We start from the raw sequence: 16,804 nt of genomic DNA, 5'->3' as shown, positions 1-16,804 counted from the left end.
GAATCTGTAGAGATTCAGATCCCTCCTGTCTTTGTATATTCTGTATTTTGTGTATATTTTGTATTTATTTAATATAATTTTTATATAACTTTATTTTAATATGTTTAGTATGTATATAGTTTTGTCCTCCTGTAGAGCATCAACCTGAGCCTTACCACAAGCATTGCAATGCATAAAAGTTCTGACATGTTGTGCAAATGACAAATAAACCTGAAACTTGAAACCTTATCCCACATCGTACGAGATCACTCTGATGCTTTCTGCCAAACTCCACACAAGCTTTGATGTGTTTTTTCTTTCAGTCATGTCTTCTTTTGGGGCCAATTGTATGCAGAGCAATACAGAAATATACATTTTTAGGCATTTTCATATCTTGTGCATGTCTATGACTAACATCCTTAAAAACAAGAGGTCTTCAATTTACATTAAATTCTTCTGCTAACAGGACTTTTCCATTTGTTATTTTCTTACATATCGAGATCACTTAAAATCAGACAACTCAGGAGCACAAAATAGCTTTGTTGTCTTATTGTGTGCTTTTTATTATTGCATTTTGAGTTGCATTGAGTAAAACAACCATAAGGGGGAAACTGAGTGGATGTTTCTTTCTAAAACTCCTTCACTGATCTTTTTTCCTAAAGTTGTGTTGAGTCTTCACTCTTTCCTCTTCTTTGATAAGCCTCTCTTCTCTGTGCTTTTTCACTCATGTCTTTTTCTTGGCCTTCACTGCTCTTTGGCCCTTTCTTCTCAACCTTGTTTAGCCAGTCAGCATCCTTATCACATTTTCATTTGGCAAATTTAATTCAGTTTCTGCTGCTGTTTCTCCTGCAACACTCTACGTTCCAGCAGAGCCAACACAGGAGCTGCTGATAGTCATATCTTCTCCCTCTTCTATCTGTCATTCTACCAGCTTGCTCATAATCTCTCTTTCGCGATTCATCAAGGCCTTGTGACTGCCAATCACCTTGATTTATCTTTTGAACGAAGCTCCTGGAGATTTCGCCTGTTTTCTCCATCTCTTCTTTATCTTCTCCACTTCTCTCTCTCCTGCTCCGTCACTTCATCCTTATGCAATAGCTGATCTTTTAGCTGCTGGTTATTAGATTCCAGTTTCTGCCAATGTTCAGTTATCTTCTGCAGTCATTTCCCCTTCATCCTCTTTTCTGCCTCTCTTAACAGTTCCTCTGCCGCATATATGCATACATGTACACTGTATGTTCAACTGTTTGTGGCACCCCTTCTGACACTCCTTCTAACAAATGTATTCAGCTACTTTTAAGTTGTACTTATTGCTGACACTGATATTGTGCATATAAATAGCTGGAGTGCACCAGCAGCGCAGAATGATAATACACTATTAGAAATCTATTAGAATTTGAGTAGTTATGAGAAGTATTATTGTAGAAACTGGCTTTTTTCTTAGGTACTGAACTGAAGGCCTAGCCCTAATAGTCACAGTTCGCTACTGCCCGTTAAAATTCTGACTTATTCGTTTTTCAACCTATTATAAGATTAGATGCTCTCATCCATTAATCCTTTAAATGAGATTATTAATAGTAATTATTAATAGAATGATTGTAATAACAGATGTTTTCAGCGTTTTCTTTTCTGTATTCTATTTGAGTTTAAATTAAAATTAAACAATCACATTTGAAAAAGTATATCACTGCTGTCCAACCATGAAAACCATGTATCTCCTCGGTTTAAACCTGTAGACGCCAATAGAAATGCTCTAAATGACTTTATAATAAACTCTTATTTTACATTAACTTTCATTCAAAGCTAAGACCATTCTTGTCTTCTCCTGTAAAGTCACCATTCTGGAGTTACATGTTTTTCATTGGACAGCAACGCAATACAGTCTTTTGCAAATGTTTGTGCAGCCCTGATCAAATGACATATTTTGTTGAGTTTCTAAGTGAAATGTGTAATAAATTCTTACAGGAAACAAACTTAAATGTGAAAATACATACATTTTAAACACAATTTCTGTTTGTTTGTTTTTTTCCCCCTGAATTTAACTTTGGGGGAAATTAATGTACACAAACCGCATTTAATGTATTTTTTGTAATATGTTAAAATGAAGCTACTAAACAGTAACAGTAGTTTTGAATGTGCAGAAGTGTGTTCTTGGTAGAGGATGTGAACTTATTTACACACATCATTTCTTTATTAGCAAGAAATGGCAACTCTCCACAGTTTAAGCTAAACTTTTTATGTTGAAGTATAAGCATGTGTGTGAGGGAAAAAAGGCATCAGACAAACTTTCAGTTTCCAGATAAAAACTTTGATATTGTGGTCAGCAAAAACAACAAAATAATAAATAAAGGAAAGTGCCTGTGCCAACATCGTGTAGTAAAATAGGTGCACTATGGTCTGCCTGTGCCAGGCCTAGCTATCTTAAAGGACCCTGCTTTTCTTCTATTAAATGTGTTCTCTTATATGAGCTATCTTCAGTATTATGTGCATGTTTTTATCGTGATACACAGTATTTTGCCATATCGTCAATCCCTACAAGCGTTTATGCCACAAACCGCCCTACTCCTAAACCACTGACTTCAGTCAGCTCCCAGCTTTAGCCTGGTAACGAAAACACATCTGCCATGTCCTCTGAGGCTTATTTCATGACCCTGCCCTGTCTATTGGCTGTATATAAATAAATATATCCCCTGAGAGAAGCTGCTCTAGCCGTCTCTGGTGATCTGTGTGTGTTATTGTTCCGGCCCGCTGCGTTCACGGTATGAAGCTGCTGCTGCTGTTAGCTTGTAGCTCTGCTGCTACATCCAGCACCAGCAGCAGCAGCAGCACCAGCAGCAGCGCCTCTCGACCGGTCTGACCCAAAACAAAGGCGATGAGAGGATGAGAGGAGGTCTCTGCCGTAGCAACAACAGGTTCCGCTGATAATCCGCTTCACTCGGTGAAGCGCTCCCTCGGCTCCCTCAGCTCCTCACAAGTCTGAGAACTGACTGAACAACACTGAACACCCCGAGGAAGGGAAACCCACCGGCTAGGAGCAGGTAGACCACTGTCGGCGGAGTCTGTGGGTGTATGTATGTGTGTGTGTGTGTGTTTAAGACGGGGGAGGGGTCGGTTGATATGAGAGCTGAGGGGCGGGCTCAGCGTCAGTCTGTCTCCACGTCTGTGTGTACGTCCCTCTCTGTAGTGAAAGAAAGCGAGCCCCTGTTCGCTTGTCTGGCCGCTGCCCGTGCTGCTTTGTGCGGTGAACTGGTGGAGCTGGTTCGTGTCGGGCTTTGCTCTGTCTGAGCGCCGCGGTGATGTGTAAGTGGAGCCGGGTGAAGTGAGCAGCGTGTGGAGAGAGCTAAGCTAGCCTACCCGCCGTGGCGCCGCGATGGGCTCGGACATGCTGCACGACTGCCTCCGTAAGAGCATGTGCCTGTTCTTCTTAGCGATGCACAAGCTTTTCCTCACAGACTGTACTCGAAAATGCCCGAGACTGACTGAAGCGAATGTGACATGTCGATTAAACAACTGCAACAGAAAGTGTTAGAGGGAATCAAGTGTGTGTGTATGTGTGTGTGTGTTACAACCGGTGGTTTAAAGCCCTGAAACAGGTCTTAAAGAGGTCCTAATCAGTATTTCTCCAGCATGTGTGCTGTGTTTACTCTAAAAGAAGCAGTATAGCTCACGGTTGGACTGCGCTGGCTGTGTGACCGGCCCTGCTTGTAGGAGTAAGCACCCGTTCTGTTTAGTGTCTGTAAATATCTCATTTGGCTGCCTGCAATAAAAATGTCACATCAGTACCCAGCATTTCCCAGCAGTGGACTAGTGCTATTCCGAGCCTCTTACATCACCTCTCGTCTCCACGTTGAGTAGAGTATTTTGAGAAGCTGCTGGAGCAGCGGCGTGTTGGGCATGCTGGTGGTCTCTCAGGGGGGCAGCCAGCCTGGATTTAACAAGGCATGTTCAACTGCAGCTTGGTCCTACTGGAACCGTGTTGTTCGAGACAGCTGTCTGAGATGAGATGTTGAGTATCTGAAGATCTGAAATGAATCAGTGTTTTGTTCTGCCTCTGCTGGTCCTGTCCTGTTCTGCAACCGAGCATTTCTGACTGCATGGACTCCTCATGGGACTTTTTCTTTTATTATTATTATTGTCCATGCTATAAATGCAGCTCTGCATACTGGCTGTGAGCTATAAAAGAATGAGAAGTTGAGAGATTCGTGAAGCGTCCATAACCATGCTTCTGGCAAAATGATCCTTTAGGGCAAATAATCATTCATATTTGTAGGATTTGCTCCCTAGTCTCGGTCTTGAAAGTGTCTGGGATAATGTTCCTGCTGATGGATTATAATCTCAGTCTGGATGCACTCCGGCCATGTGTTTCACTGTGCTGCCAGCACTTATGACTGTTATGTTGTGTAATCTCAATCTGGATAATCTGCTACTGTCTCAATTATTTGTAATCTCTGTCCCAAAGAGACATGTAAGACTTGGTGCTCAGCACTCAGGCTGTGCTCAGCTTATAACCCTGTCTCTCTGTCTTTCTCTCAGGTGGCCGGTGGATGGCGAGGCTTGGCAGAATGGAGATAGATGCCCGCTTCCGTTACTACTTCCAGCACCCGTGGTCTCGTCTGGTTGTGGCCTACCTAGTAACCTTCTTCAACTTCCTCATCTTTGCTGAGGACCCTGTGTCCCACAGCCAGACAGAAGCACACATGATTGTGGTTGGAAACTGTTTCTCCTTCATTGTGAATAAGTACCCAGGAGGAGGGTGGAACTTCCTGAAGGTGTTGATGTGGATTCTGGCCATCTTTACGGGCCTCGTTGCTGGGAAGTTCTTCTTCCATCGAAGGCTGTTTGGTGTGTATACTGCCACAGATTTGGGTTTTCTACTAATTAAAAAAAATGATTTTCACATATGTTCAATTAATATTCGGATGCAGTAGAAAGCTTATTTGATATTCAAATGCATTTTATATTTAGAGGCATAATATACATATTAAGCATACATATTCTATACCCAGAATCAGTGACAGTGATGCCTAGAGGCGAACTGGCACTGTAAGACAAAGTCCTTCAGTTCAGGTCATAAATGCCAATATTTGATAGGAAAAAAAGGAAAACCCCACCTGTATCATAATGCTAATTACTGCTAGCCCTCCTATGGGATTCTAGTAGCATGTCAGTACTGAGCTAAAGGCAGTACACTTGATTTAAATTTTTTTTTTTATAAAAGACTTCTCGAGTTGTATAATGTCAGGACAGAGTTAACACAGATCTGCTGTCGCTGTTTTACAAAAACTGACTGAATCCTGGTTAGACAACGGCATATGTTCACAGTCAGTGATGTGGACTTCCAGTAGACTTCCACAGACTCACGACTTTTCTTTGTCTGGTCCCAGTCATTGCAAATCAGAATGTGATTGGGTGATTTGTGTGTCAGTTCCGATTTATGTTGGTAGTTTTAGGCCTTCAGTTCTGCTAGTGATTAATTAAGAGAGCTCACTTGGCTGTATCTACTTAGAAACCACTGAGAACAAATGATGGAACAAGCTTGTTTCCAACCAAAGTATAATAATAAATGGGTAATGCAAGGCTACTACTGTGATCATTGCAGAGTTAAATATATAGGCATAATTCTATTGAGTGTAAATACTTTTTTATTCAGTTTATTTGAATAAAAAAATAATTTTTTGGAATTCCCAGATATCTGAGATTAGGCCTTCTCAGACAATCTAGAAGGTCATGAGGGCTTCCCACTGCTGAAACATGAACAAACTCTTTGTTAAAGCATGAAGCTCCTGTGGGATTGTATGGCATACAGTGGTAAATGGAAGAATGTGCAGAGAAAAGATCAAACAACAGCTCTCATCCCATTCGTTATTGACCCTAATGCTTGCGAATCATTTAAGTGTGACACAGTAAAAATGACATATTTAGGTCACTGTAAGACAAGGCTATCCTCCCCCAACCCAATTTCACTTTGCAGTCTCGCCCCTTCTCCTGCCTTCCACAAACATTTCGCACCTACCCTTCTTTCCAAGCTGCATCTTCTGGCAGTCTCTGTCATTTCTAACCTTTCAGATCTTTCCCTTCCACCACATCTAAGGAAAACAGTCACTTGGTGCAGACCAGCCCCTCTAGGTCTTTACCTTGCAGTCCCTTGCTTTTTCACACTGTCTGAATCACAGGGCATATAAATACAGAAATGGTCATCTGTGGTCATCACTTGCTGTGTGTCCTGCTGTGTCTTTCTGTCTGTTTGAGTTCTGTTAATCTGGTAGTGTGTAGTTCTGACCCGATGGCCCGTAGCTGGCAGTGTTTTTGTTGTTGCAGTGACCGTAGTCCGACCCCTCCCTTTTGTTTCAGTGTAACGACTATTGCAGTAATTCTTGAAGAGGTCTTGCAGCCTAATAAATCAGGTGGCTGTGAGAGATCTTGGCAGTGCTTCAGTGGATTTGAATAGGATGAGCTGATTAGGCCATGACTCGCAGTGTGTGTGTGTATTAGTGGTGTAAAGGTGTAAACAAAAGTCAGGATTTGGCCTTCGCGGATTGAGGTACAAAGAAAAGAAAAAAAGCAAAACAAAAACATGACTTTTCTTGGTTTCTTTTCATTTCATTTGGACAGGCAGTTCAGTCGCAGTTGCAGTTTGCTTTATCTAGTGTCATATATAATCCCCCCTCTGAGGTAATTAACACAGCCTGTAACTATTTAAGCAGTAAAGTGTTAACATTAGCATGGTTATTGTGTTTCCACACACACACAAACTCGTCCTTGTCTTATCCACCCTGATTTTCATGAGTTAAATAAGAATTTTAGTGAAATTCAAATCTAAAGATGAGAACCGCACCGTGGCGGTTAGATGTACCGTTACACCCCTAGTGTTTCTTAATTACAGCATTTTTTTACCACTTTGTGAAATAAGGAGGTGCAGTGATGTCAGAATCATATCAGTATAGCTTAAAAGATCAGCTGTATTGGACAGATGTTTGGATTTGACTCATTTATTGAATTCCAGAAAGGCAGAATGTTAAGGCTGCTACACTAACATTACTGTGTTTCATTTGTTTTACTGCATTTCTAACCTTACAGAATATTCAGGTGAATTTAATTTAGTCTCAATTTATACATTGTGTAAATATTTATGTGTTGGCATCAGTAATCATATCCTTCAAGAGATTGAAGAAACGCGAGTCTAGCTTGTTAAATGCATTTCGTAAGTAAGTTGTTCTCTAATGTATAAGTAGTAGGTATGTGTCTTTGGTTGGGGTGAAAAATGCTCAGATATTGTTTTTATTTACAATCCTGTTATTTTGCCTCAAAATTAAACAACAAAAAGAAAGCTAAGCTCTGCTTTTATTGTCTGGTTTATGTAACAGCAATGGATTACAGGGGGTCATAATGTAGTTTTGAGCATTGTCACAAAAACAATGTAATGATTTTTTCTTACTGGATAGTGTTGTCCTCTTTGTGTCCTCTCAGGGCATGGTTCGGTTAGCTATCTGAAGAGAATGTGGGGCTAGCTTTTAGCCTATCCCGCACTCACTTCCCTGGGGTTGGATTTTCTTGACAAAAAAAAAATCTGTATTCTCTCTTTTGAAGCGTGTTGAGCTCTAGTTTGGTTGTCCAAAGAGGTAATGTAGTTTGTTTTTGAGGAAGCAGACATTGGAGAGTAGCCCATCATCTAGCGTTAGTGCTTAGCCTTGCATGGAGACCTGCCTGCTTCCGTGGCTTTGGCATCAATGATGCAGAGTTTGTGCTTCCCTTCTGCGCACACCAGCGCAGGAAAAGCTTCAACAACACTATATTCTCCTAAAGTGGCCATTGCATTTTACTGCGCCGCAGCTTAAGGCTTTCACTAGTAGTCTGGGTGTATGTACATTTTGGGGGTGCAAATTTTAATGAGTAACAACTTTTACAAAATAGTGTAGAAATTTGCATGTTTAAAATGTTCAGCAAAAAATAACATGGGGCTGTAGGTGGAAGTACTGGTATTAAGAGTAAAAACATGAGCACAACTACTTACCACTCATCTATGGAAATACATTTGAAGATCTATTTATTATTCATTCATTATAAAAGATGTAAACATTATTATTCTATTCTATTCCTTTATTAGGGCCTTGGGGAGGTCCAGTGGACTAAGGTGCTTTCACCGTGATCAGATAATCAGGTGTGATGTTGGGGGGGAGACTACATACGGCATTTGTAGTCGACACATTTGACAGTCCAAAAGGGGGAAAATCTGATCAAATTTATGTTTATACAAAAAAAAATGCAAATATGAGCCGAAATGTCACATTTTACTGATCTATTAAAACGCAAAATAGCGTTTTTGGCCTGTATATTTTCTAAATCTTAAATAAATAATATAGCAAATGTTTAACCGAGTACTCAAGTACCTGTGAACATCCCTAATTCATTCATTCATAAATAAATCATTCTTACCCCTGGTGTTTATTGGGCATGATTGATCATGTCATCTCATTTGCAAACATCTTGCCCACCTGTCAAAAAATGTCTTCTAGGTTTTAAAACGCTCAAAACCTCCTATAACGCTCCACGAGCTCCACAGAAACCCAGTACACAGTTTCAGCACCTGCAATTTATTCACATGTATTATTCATGCCAAGTTCAAATGTGGTGGAGCAGCTCTTACTGTCTGTATTAGATGAGCTCATTGCCTTTAATGAGCTGAATCCAGAGTACTGGAGTAGGGAACAGCCCTGGCATTGGGAAACACCATGTTAACACTCAAATCACAATTCACTTTTGTAATGGCAACAAATCCTACAAATTTAGACCCCGTCATCTGTGACCAAGACACAGACACAGACAGACAGACAGAGTGGGATCTGTGTGTAGCCAAGCAACTTTAATGCAAAAATCTGGGGTACCAGATGGTGTGTGTGTGTGTGTGTGTGTGTGTGTGTGTGTGTGTTAGTGAGAGATAGAGTGTGATGGGAGTTCAGCAGGACAAATGTGTGTTTAAAAAAAAAAATGGATGAGAGAGACGCAGATAGATGGAAGAGAAGAGTTTTGTAAAACATTCTGCTAGTTTTGTTACATAATCCTAAACCACTGAGTGAGAGTGTGCCAGGCCGCCTGTGCTGCAAGTAGTAGCAAAGAAATGTTATCTATAATGCAACAGTACTGCACACAAATGCACACAGTCCATAGGTGGTCCATAAGGTCTATAAGTATTTGGACAGTGACTGGAATTTTATTTATTTATTTATTATCTAGTGTCATATATTATTTATAATTCTAAATAAATAATAATTAAATAAATATAATTTATAAAATAACAATTTGGCCTCTGTACACCACCTCAATGGGTTTGAAATGATGCGACCAAGATGTGCAAGTGTAGACGTTCAGCTGTAATTCAGGGGGTTTAACAAAACAATAGTAACAATAGCAGACATTTATTACACTGTCCCTTTTCAACAGCACAAAAGTAATTTGACAAACTAACATTACTATTTTTAACACTCGGATGTAAATCCTTTACTGTCGATGACTGCCTGAGGTCTGGAAACCATCAACATCACCAACTGCAGAGTTTCCTTCCTTCCGTTTCTGCTTATTTATGGGTCTTTCTGTCTTTAGATTTGCCTTAAGTAAAAGCTCAGCTAGATTATGATGCGATCAGCTGATTATGGTCCAGTGACTGAGATGCCATTTAAGAACAATACAGTGTCTTTTGCTTTTTTTCTGACCTTGCTGTTTTTAAGTGTTGCTAGTGGTTAGCATCTTGAAGTAAACCCTATTAATTTTCACTCATTAGGGCATCTGTCGACTAGATGTCCTGGAGCTTGAATTCTACAGTCATCTACTTCAGTTGTCTTCCATGGTCTTCAATGCCGTTTGCTGGTGCTGATCTCGCCAGTGCTTTCCTTCTTCTTACAATGTACCAAATTGTTGATTTGGCCATTCCTAAAGTTTCTGCTCTCTCTCTATAATAGGTTTGCTTCATTTTTTTAGCCTAATGATGACCTCCTTGCAGTGACACCTTTTTAGACCTCTCAAAGTTGCTGCTAAATGTTCTTTAGAGAGCAGAGCAAACACAACCCCTGGTTGTAAACCTTTTATCTCTTTGATTTATCAAGACATAACTGGGGAACAGATTTCATCTGGCTATGAAACTGCTTATTAGACAGGTGTCCAATTACTTTTGATCTTTTAACAATATGTTAAAAGAGGGACTATATGTAAAGAGGAATAATTTCGAATCCGTTGCGGTGGTGTACACAGGCAAAATTGCAAAACTTATGACTGTCTGAATGCTTATGGGCCTAACTGGAAATACATAAAGCAGTTCAGGTATACGCATATTCATGCAAGTACTCTGCAGTATACACACACACTCACAGCCAGTCACTCGTTCTCCTACTCTCCCTCACCATCTGTCATTTCCACTTTTTCAGTGATCTAAAATAACTAAATCAGCATCTCCTGGAGCAAAGCCTCAGGATTGCCCAAAGCCTAGTTAAGTACCTGCTGAAGACCTGGCTGTGTTTTAGTTGGCTGTGTCGAGGGGAGACTGTGTTGTGCCATTTGTTCATGTCTTGTGTTCGGAGATGAAGTTGTGAAATTTGACTCTGTGCTTTTCTGACATGTAAACTGCTTCGTTTATGCTGACCCAGAAAAATCTAATGCTTACACCCTCTCGTTTTTATGGAGAACTACACCATGCGCTGCTTGTGGCGTTATGTGTGTGGGTGTGTGTAATGTGTTTATGCCTCTATTTAAAAAAAAAAAAAAGATAAAAGAAAAAGAGAAACCCATACATACACACAGTACTATATACACAGTGCATCATCCTCTCCTGCAGCTATTTCAAAATGTGCCTGTTGGTGACCACTTAACTGAACTGCACATTATCATCATCTGCGTACCAGAGGAAGAGGCACGAATTTAACATATTACACACCACAGTGTTTCATCTCTGAAAACTTTATTCATGCTGTGAATGAGCCAGGCCAAAAGCCAGACAACAGCATGTTTGTGTAATGTTGAATAGTGTGTGTGTGTGTGTGTATGTATGTGTTGATTACACAGCTATGTTCACCATAGAGATCTGAGAGAAAGTGATAATTGGGATATTTCTGTCCAGCTCGGAGACCCTTTAGGCCAGAATTCAAACTTGACTCTCTCACACTCACGACCAAACCCCTCATACACACGGATGCTGGATAACAGCCACCTAGTCTTCATGCTATAGTCAGGCTACGGTCACATTACAAGCCTCATTTTTCAGTTCCCATTTTTTTCTATGATTGGATCTTGATGGTTCACGTTCATAAATGCTGTATCTGTGCGTGCTCACATTGATGCGTTTATGCACGCCGCTGTTCCTCTCCTCCATTGTTGTGTTTTGCTGCGCTGCCGGTGCTGGCTGATGTCCACAGTACAAAGCACATGTACAGGCAAAAAGACGCATGGAATTAAATCTGACCATTCATGTCGCATGTCCACAATTTGAATGCATATCCGATCTAGGATACACAAAGGAAAGTGAGTCAAATCTGATTAAAAAGATTGGATTTGATATCCGCACAGCCCTGAGAAAATCAGATCTGTGTCACGATATTGAGATTTGAGATTTGAATCCCCTCAGCTTGGTAATGTAAACATGGCTTTAGTCTTTTCATAAGTTCCTGCTCGCTGCAGAACAGCATCTGCCCTTGCTTAGGTCGGCCTAACGTTAGCCTTTATCCTGTTTAGCCTCGCTTTCATAATTTCCTGAAGTAGCAGGTGTGTTTAGCCTCTAGCCAGTTAGTGGGCTGGGATGTATGTAAAGTTTAGGGAGGGTGAATTAAATAAGTCCTGACTGTTAGATGTTCTCTTTTCTTTTTTTTTATTGTTTTTGTCTCCTGTTGTCTATGGCAGGAGAAGTACATTTTTGATCTTCTAGAGCCCCTTCAATGCAAAATATTCTGCACTGTAGAAACCACAAGCTGTAAAACGCTTCTTATAGGCTTCCCAGCTCTTCAGGCAGTTGTTTAGAGGAGCCTATGTTAAATGAGTGTTAGCACAATGCTTGAAGAGTTATTTGGGCTGTTAAGCTTGGAAAATGGATTCAGCTGACAGTTTTTAACTACCACAACATACCATCAGGCCTCAGGCCTGATTTGCTAATCAGGTTCTGAGTCTTCGCCATACTGAGGGTGTCCCACATTTTGCATGGGCCACACTGATGAGTTAGAAGTTTGTTTATTTATTTATTTAAATACGGAGTAGCTGTTCATTAGGATTTGATGAAAATATCAAATTGCGACTTATGCATCACGTCATAGCTTTTCTAACCTCAGAGAAGTGAAGATTGTGATATGTCTTCAAAAAACAATTACAATCTATCATGTTGCCCACTTCTTCTTTACTTTCTTTACGTCTGCCAGGATGTAACAGCAGGAAAGAACAAAGTGACAGAACGCACTGATACTTTTTTAAATCTCGCTCGCTTATTCTTCTCTTGATTTCTGTCAGCCTCCGTTTCTTGTTGTTCTTCCTTTCTCTTCTACTCGTTCTCTCTTTTCTCCTTCCCATTTACTCTGTCTCCTCTCACATTAACTAGCCACTGGGTGTGGCGTGTCGTCTCCTCTGGTCCTCCAGCATTACTTGCCAAGGACACTGCACTCACTCCACCCCACTGCCCTCAGGAGTCTTTCTCACCAAGCTCCTAGTGCCTCTGACCATAGGAACACAGTGACTAATATCACTCAGTAAGTAAAGAGGAAAATCCGATCTGATCTTAGATCAGACCTTAGGCCCAAATCGTGGTGCCTGACATGGCAGGTCACTTCAAAGTCAGCCTCTGTTCCTGCTGAGGTCCAGTGGGAGTGAACAATGTGCTTTCTGACCGGAGCAATGAGACGGCTTACTGAGGACTGATGGAAACACAAAACAATTCTGGCTTTCTCTCGGTCACTGAGCCTCCCACCGGTTGACCAAAAATGCCCAGACAATGAGAGCGTTGACCTCGGTGGTTGGATGCAGAAGGTTGTTCTTCTGTAAGGAGAACTGGGAAACAGTTCTGCAGAATGGTCTTACTGTGTTAATGCCATATAGGCCCGGAGCTTGAATAGTATTAAGCTGGCCTGTGCTGGTCAAATACACAAACCTAGATGAATGAACTGGAGTTCATTAAGAGGACCTTGGTGAATTAAGGGGGTAAAATTATAGACCTGTGTGTTTCAGGTGTTTCAAAGTTATCTAGAGAATGGGTTTGCATTCATTACAGGATACATGATGCATTAGGATCATTATTGTAAAAGACAGGGTTTGTCACACTGCTGTTCAAAAATATGGTAAAACGTACAGAGTGCACAATCTAATCTTTATTATCTTTACTTTTCTTAGATGTTGTTTAACAAAGTATATATTTTTTGCAATAACTTGAGTTTTAAGGTTAAAATAGCAACACATCTGATAGTGAACATTTACGGCACTCATTAATATTCACTTTGACAGTTCAGAAAGCTTTTCTCCAGAGTTACACTGAGGCCTGATCTGGCAGTAACTTATAAATTGACTTGTTACACCCAAAAGACATACATTAGCATCATGGTTGATGGTTGGTGACATCATGGTTGATGACAACTGATTGAGTGAGAATTTAGTTATTATAAATTTCATTTTTGTAACTCTTTGAATGATATCAGGCCTTTGTTTATATATTTGAAATCAGTGACTCCGAATTTCGGAAGAGTAGTATACTAGTAGAGCTTGGGATGGTCATGATGTAGACCATAGGATTCAGGGTTTTCCAAGCATAGGACTGTTACATGGCTAAATAGGTGCTACAAACTGGGTCATGTGTGATTTTCACTTGCAGTTCCGTGTACTAGGGCACGCTAATTAGGGACAGGTTTTTATTTAGGTTGGTTAATTAGGTTGATACTCTATATTGTCCTTCTGAGGTTGTTGTGTGTTTTTTGTTTCTTTTAAATCACATCATATAATGTGAGCTGACTGATTTGAATGCATTTCAGTCCAACGTCTTTTGATATTGCTGCACGACTGAACTGCTAAGCCTCATTTAGATTACAGCCCACTCAGTGCCAGAGTGACTTTTTAACTGATCTACATGTGGAACTCAGAGGAGCTGAAAAGGAAGTGTTGTTTGATGGATTTACTGCATACTGTATATAGCTGATTCAGTTATAGCACCAGCAGCTGTCACACATCCATCAGTGTTGTTTAAATAGTATGTTCCACTTAGTCAGCCAGCCAGATCCTTGGTTCTAGCCTAAGGAAGCCCATCTGCTTTTTGTCACATGGTATTACAGTACATCCGTATGGGAATTCGGGCAGTGTTTTGAGGCGTATGTTACATTTAGATTCTCAGTCGCACTGCAGCTCTAATTGTCCAATTGTGTGTTTGGAGGTTGGTTTAGTCTGACATTAAATTATGAATCATATGACTCCTGCAGAACAGCTGAGATCAGAGTGCTGTATAATGCAATGTTATGAATTTCTGTTTATCATGAAATGGTTTACTAAAAATGTTATTTACGCTATCTTTACCTTAGCAAATGTAGCTGAATGGCCAAGACCTTTAAAGTCTGCTTCTTTAGTTCTCCTTTAATATGATGATGACTATCTAAGGTTTGGGTAGATAACTTACTATCACAGCTTATGTTCGCTCAGTGCACAACAGGCTTCACTCACCTTTGCAAATGATTTTGGGTGTAGTTTTGCCATTAGATTGTACAAATTTAGCTGATTATTAGTCATTTAATAATATAATATGATACAATACTGTATATAATGTTATTTTGCATGTGAAGCGACAGTGAGAGCCAGCAATTGAAGAATAGAATTTCATACAGATTCTATACAGTATGTTTTATTTTATTTTGCTCAATAACCATATGGCAAAAAAGTCTCCTACTTAGAAAGATGAGAGAGGTCTGTAATTTTCATCATAGGTTCACTTCAACTATAAGAAACAAAATGAGGGAAAAATCCAGGAAATCATGTTGTAGGATATTTAAAGATTTTGTTAAATTATGGTGGAAAATAAGTATTTGGTCACTCACAAACAGGCAAGATTTCTGGCTCTTACAGACCTGTAACTTCTTCTTTAAGGAGCCCTTCTGTCCTCCACTCGTTATCTGTATAAAAGACACCTGTCCACAACCTCAAATAGCCAGACTCCAAATTTAACCATGGCCAAGACCAAAGAGCCATCGAAGAACACCAGGAAGAAAATTGTAGACCTGCACCAGGCTGGGAAGAGTGAATCTACGTTCGGCAAGCAGGTTGGTGTGAATAAATCAACTGTGGGAGCAATTGTAAGAAAATGGAAGACATACAAGACCATTGATAATCTCCCTCGATCTGGGGCCCCACGCAAGATCTCATCCCATGGGGTCAAAATGATCATGAGAAAGGTGAACTAACACCGTGAAGTAACAAAGGCAACTATCAGTAACACACTACGCAGAGAGGGACTCAAATCCTGCAGTGCCAGGCGTGTCCCCTTGCTTAAGCCAGTACATGTCCAGGCCCGTCTGAAGTTTTCCAGAGAGCATATGGATGATCCAGAAGAGGATTGGGAGAATATCATGTGGTCAGATGAAACCAAAATAGAGGTAAAAACTCTATTTTTTTAAGGAAGAAGAATGCTGAGTTGCATCTCAAGAACACCATACCTACTGTGAAGCATGGTGGTGGAAACATCAGGCTTTGGGGCTGTTTGTCTGTGAAGGGGACAGGGCGTCTGATCCGTGTTATGGGAAGAATGAACAGGGCCATGTATCGTGAGATTTTAAGCCAAAACCTCCTTACAGCAGTGAGAGCATTGAAGATGGAACAGAGCTGGGTCTTCCAGCATGACAATGATCCCAAACACACTGCTCTGGCAACAAAGGAATCGCTCTGTAAAAAGCATTTCAAGGTCCTGGAGTGGCCTAGAGTGGCAGCCTAACCCCACAGAAACATTTTGGAGGGAGTTGCCCAGCGACATCCCCAAAACATCACTGGTCTAGAGGAGATCTGCATGGAGGAATGGGCCAAAATACCAGCTACAGTGTGTGCAAACCTGGTGAAGGCTTACAGGAAACGTTTGACCTCTGTCATTGCCAACAAAGGTTATGTTACAAAGTATTGAGTTGAACTTTTGTTATTGACCAAATACTTATTTTCCACCATAATTTACAAATAAATTCGTTAGAAATTCTACAATGTGATTTTTCTCTCTTTTCTTTCTAAGTAAAAGAACTTGCACAATCAGTGGTTGACTAAATACTCTTTTGCCCCACTGTAAATATGCTGCTTATTGCACCTTAAAGACAATTCCACCATTTGATCAACATACATTCAGTCTACATCACAATCCACATGCACTGATCAGCCATATTATTTACAACCACTGACTATTATCAAAAGGTGGGATGAAATGATTAGGCAGCAAGTGAACAGTCAATTCTTGACTATGAGCAGGAAAAATGGAAAAGGATAAGAATCTGAGGCACTTTGACAAGGGCCAAACTGTGATGGCTAGACGACGGGGTCAGAACATCTCCAAAACATCAGGCAGGTCTTGTGGCGAGTTCCCAGTATGCAGTGGTCAGTGCCTACCGAAAGTGCTCCAAGAAAGGACAGCCAGTAAACCGGCGACAGGGTCATAGGCTCCCAAGGCTCAATAATACAAATGGGAAGTGAAGGCTAGTCCATCTAGATAGGGCCTGATGTTTAAGGATTTGCTGCGAACATTGTGGTGCCAAATACCACAGGACATCTTCAGAAGTCTTATGGAATCCATGCCTCGATGGGTTAGAGTTGTTTTGGAGACACAAGTGTTTTTGTATTTGGGATTTAGGATTGTACA

General features: G+C 40.6%; 2 protein-coding genes across 3 annotated transcripts in view; both read left to right on the top strand.

Moving 5' to 3' along the window:
* Positions 1-16,804, top strand: part of LOC140548993 (small ribosomal subunit protein eS17) — a 351,034-nt gene that overhangs the window by 109,575 nt on the left and 224,655 nt on the right. The gene's annotated exons all lie outside the window — the stretch shown is intronic.
* tmem117 (transmembrane protein 117) overlaps positions 2,892-16,804 on the top strand; it is a 66,099-nt gene continuing 52,186 nt past the window's right edge. The window contains exons 1-2 of one of the 2 annotated variants that reach the window (XM_072673755.1): positions 2,892-3,017; positions 4,513-4,821. In XM_072673755.1, the coding sequence (XP_072529856.1) occupies positions 4,524-4,821 (298 nt within the window). In that variant the 5' untranslated portion in view covers positions 2,892-3,017; positions 4,513-4,523. Of the gene's footprint in view, positions 3,018-3,158; positions 3,381-4,512; positions 4,822-16,804 lie in introns of those variants that run through there. The other variant, XM_072673754.1, reaches the window with a different exon arrangement.

The sequence above is a fragment of the Salminus brasiliensis genome, chromosome 2 (genome assembly GCF_030463535.1).
Source record: "Salminus brasiliensis chromosome 2, fSalBra1.hap2, whole genome shotgun sequence".
NCBI lineage: Eukaryota > Metazoa > Chordata > Actinopteri > Characiformes > Bryconidae > Salminus > Salminus brasiliensis.
This window is presented reverse-complemented; position numbering and strand designations above follow the sequence as displayed.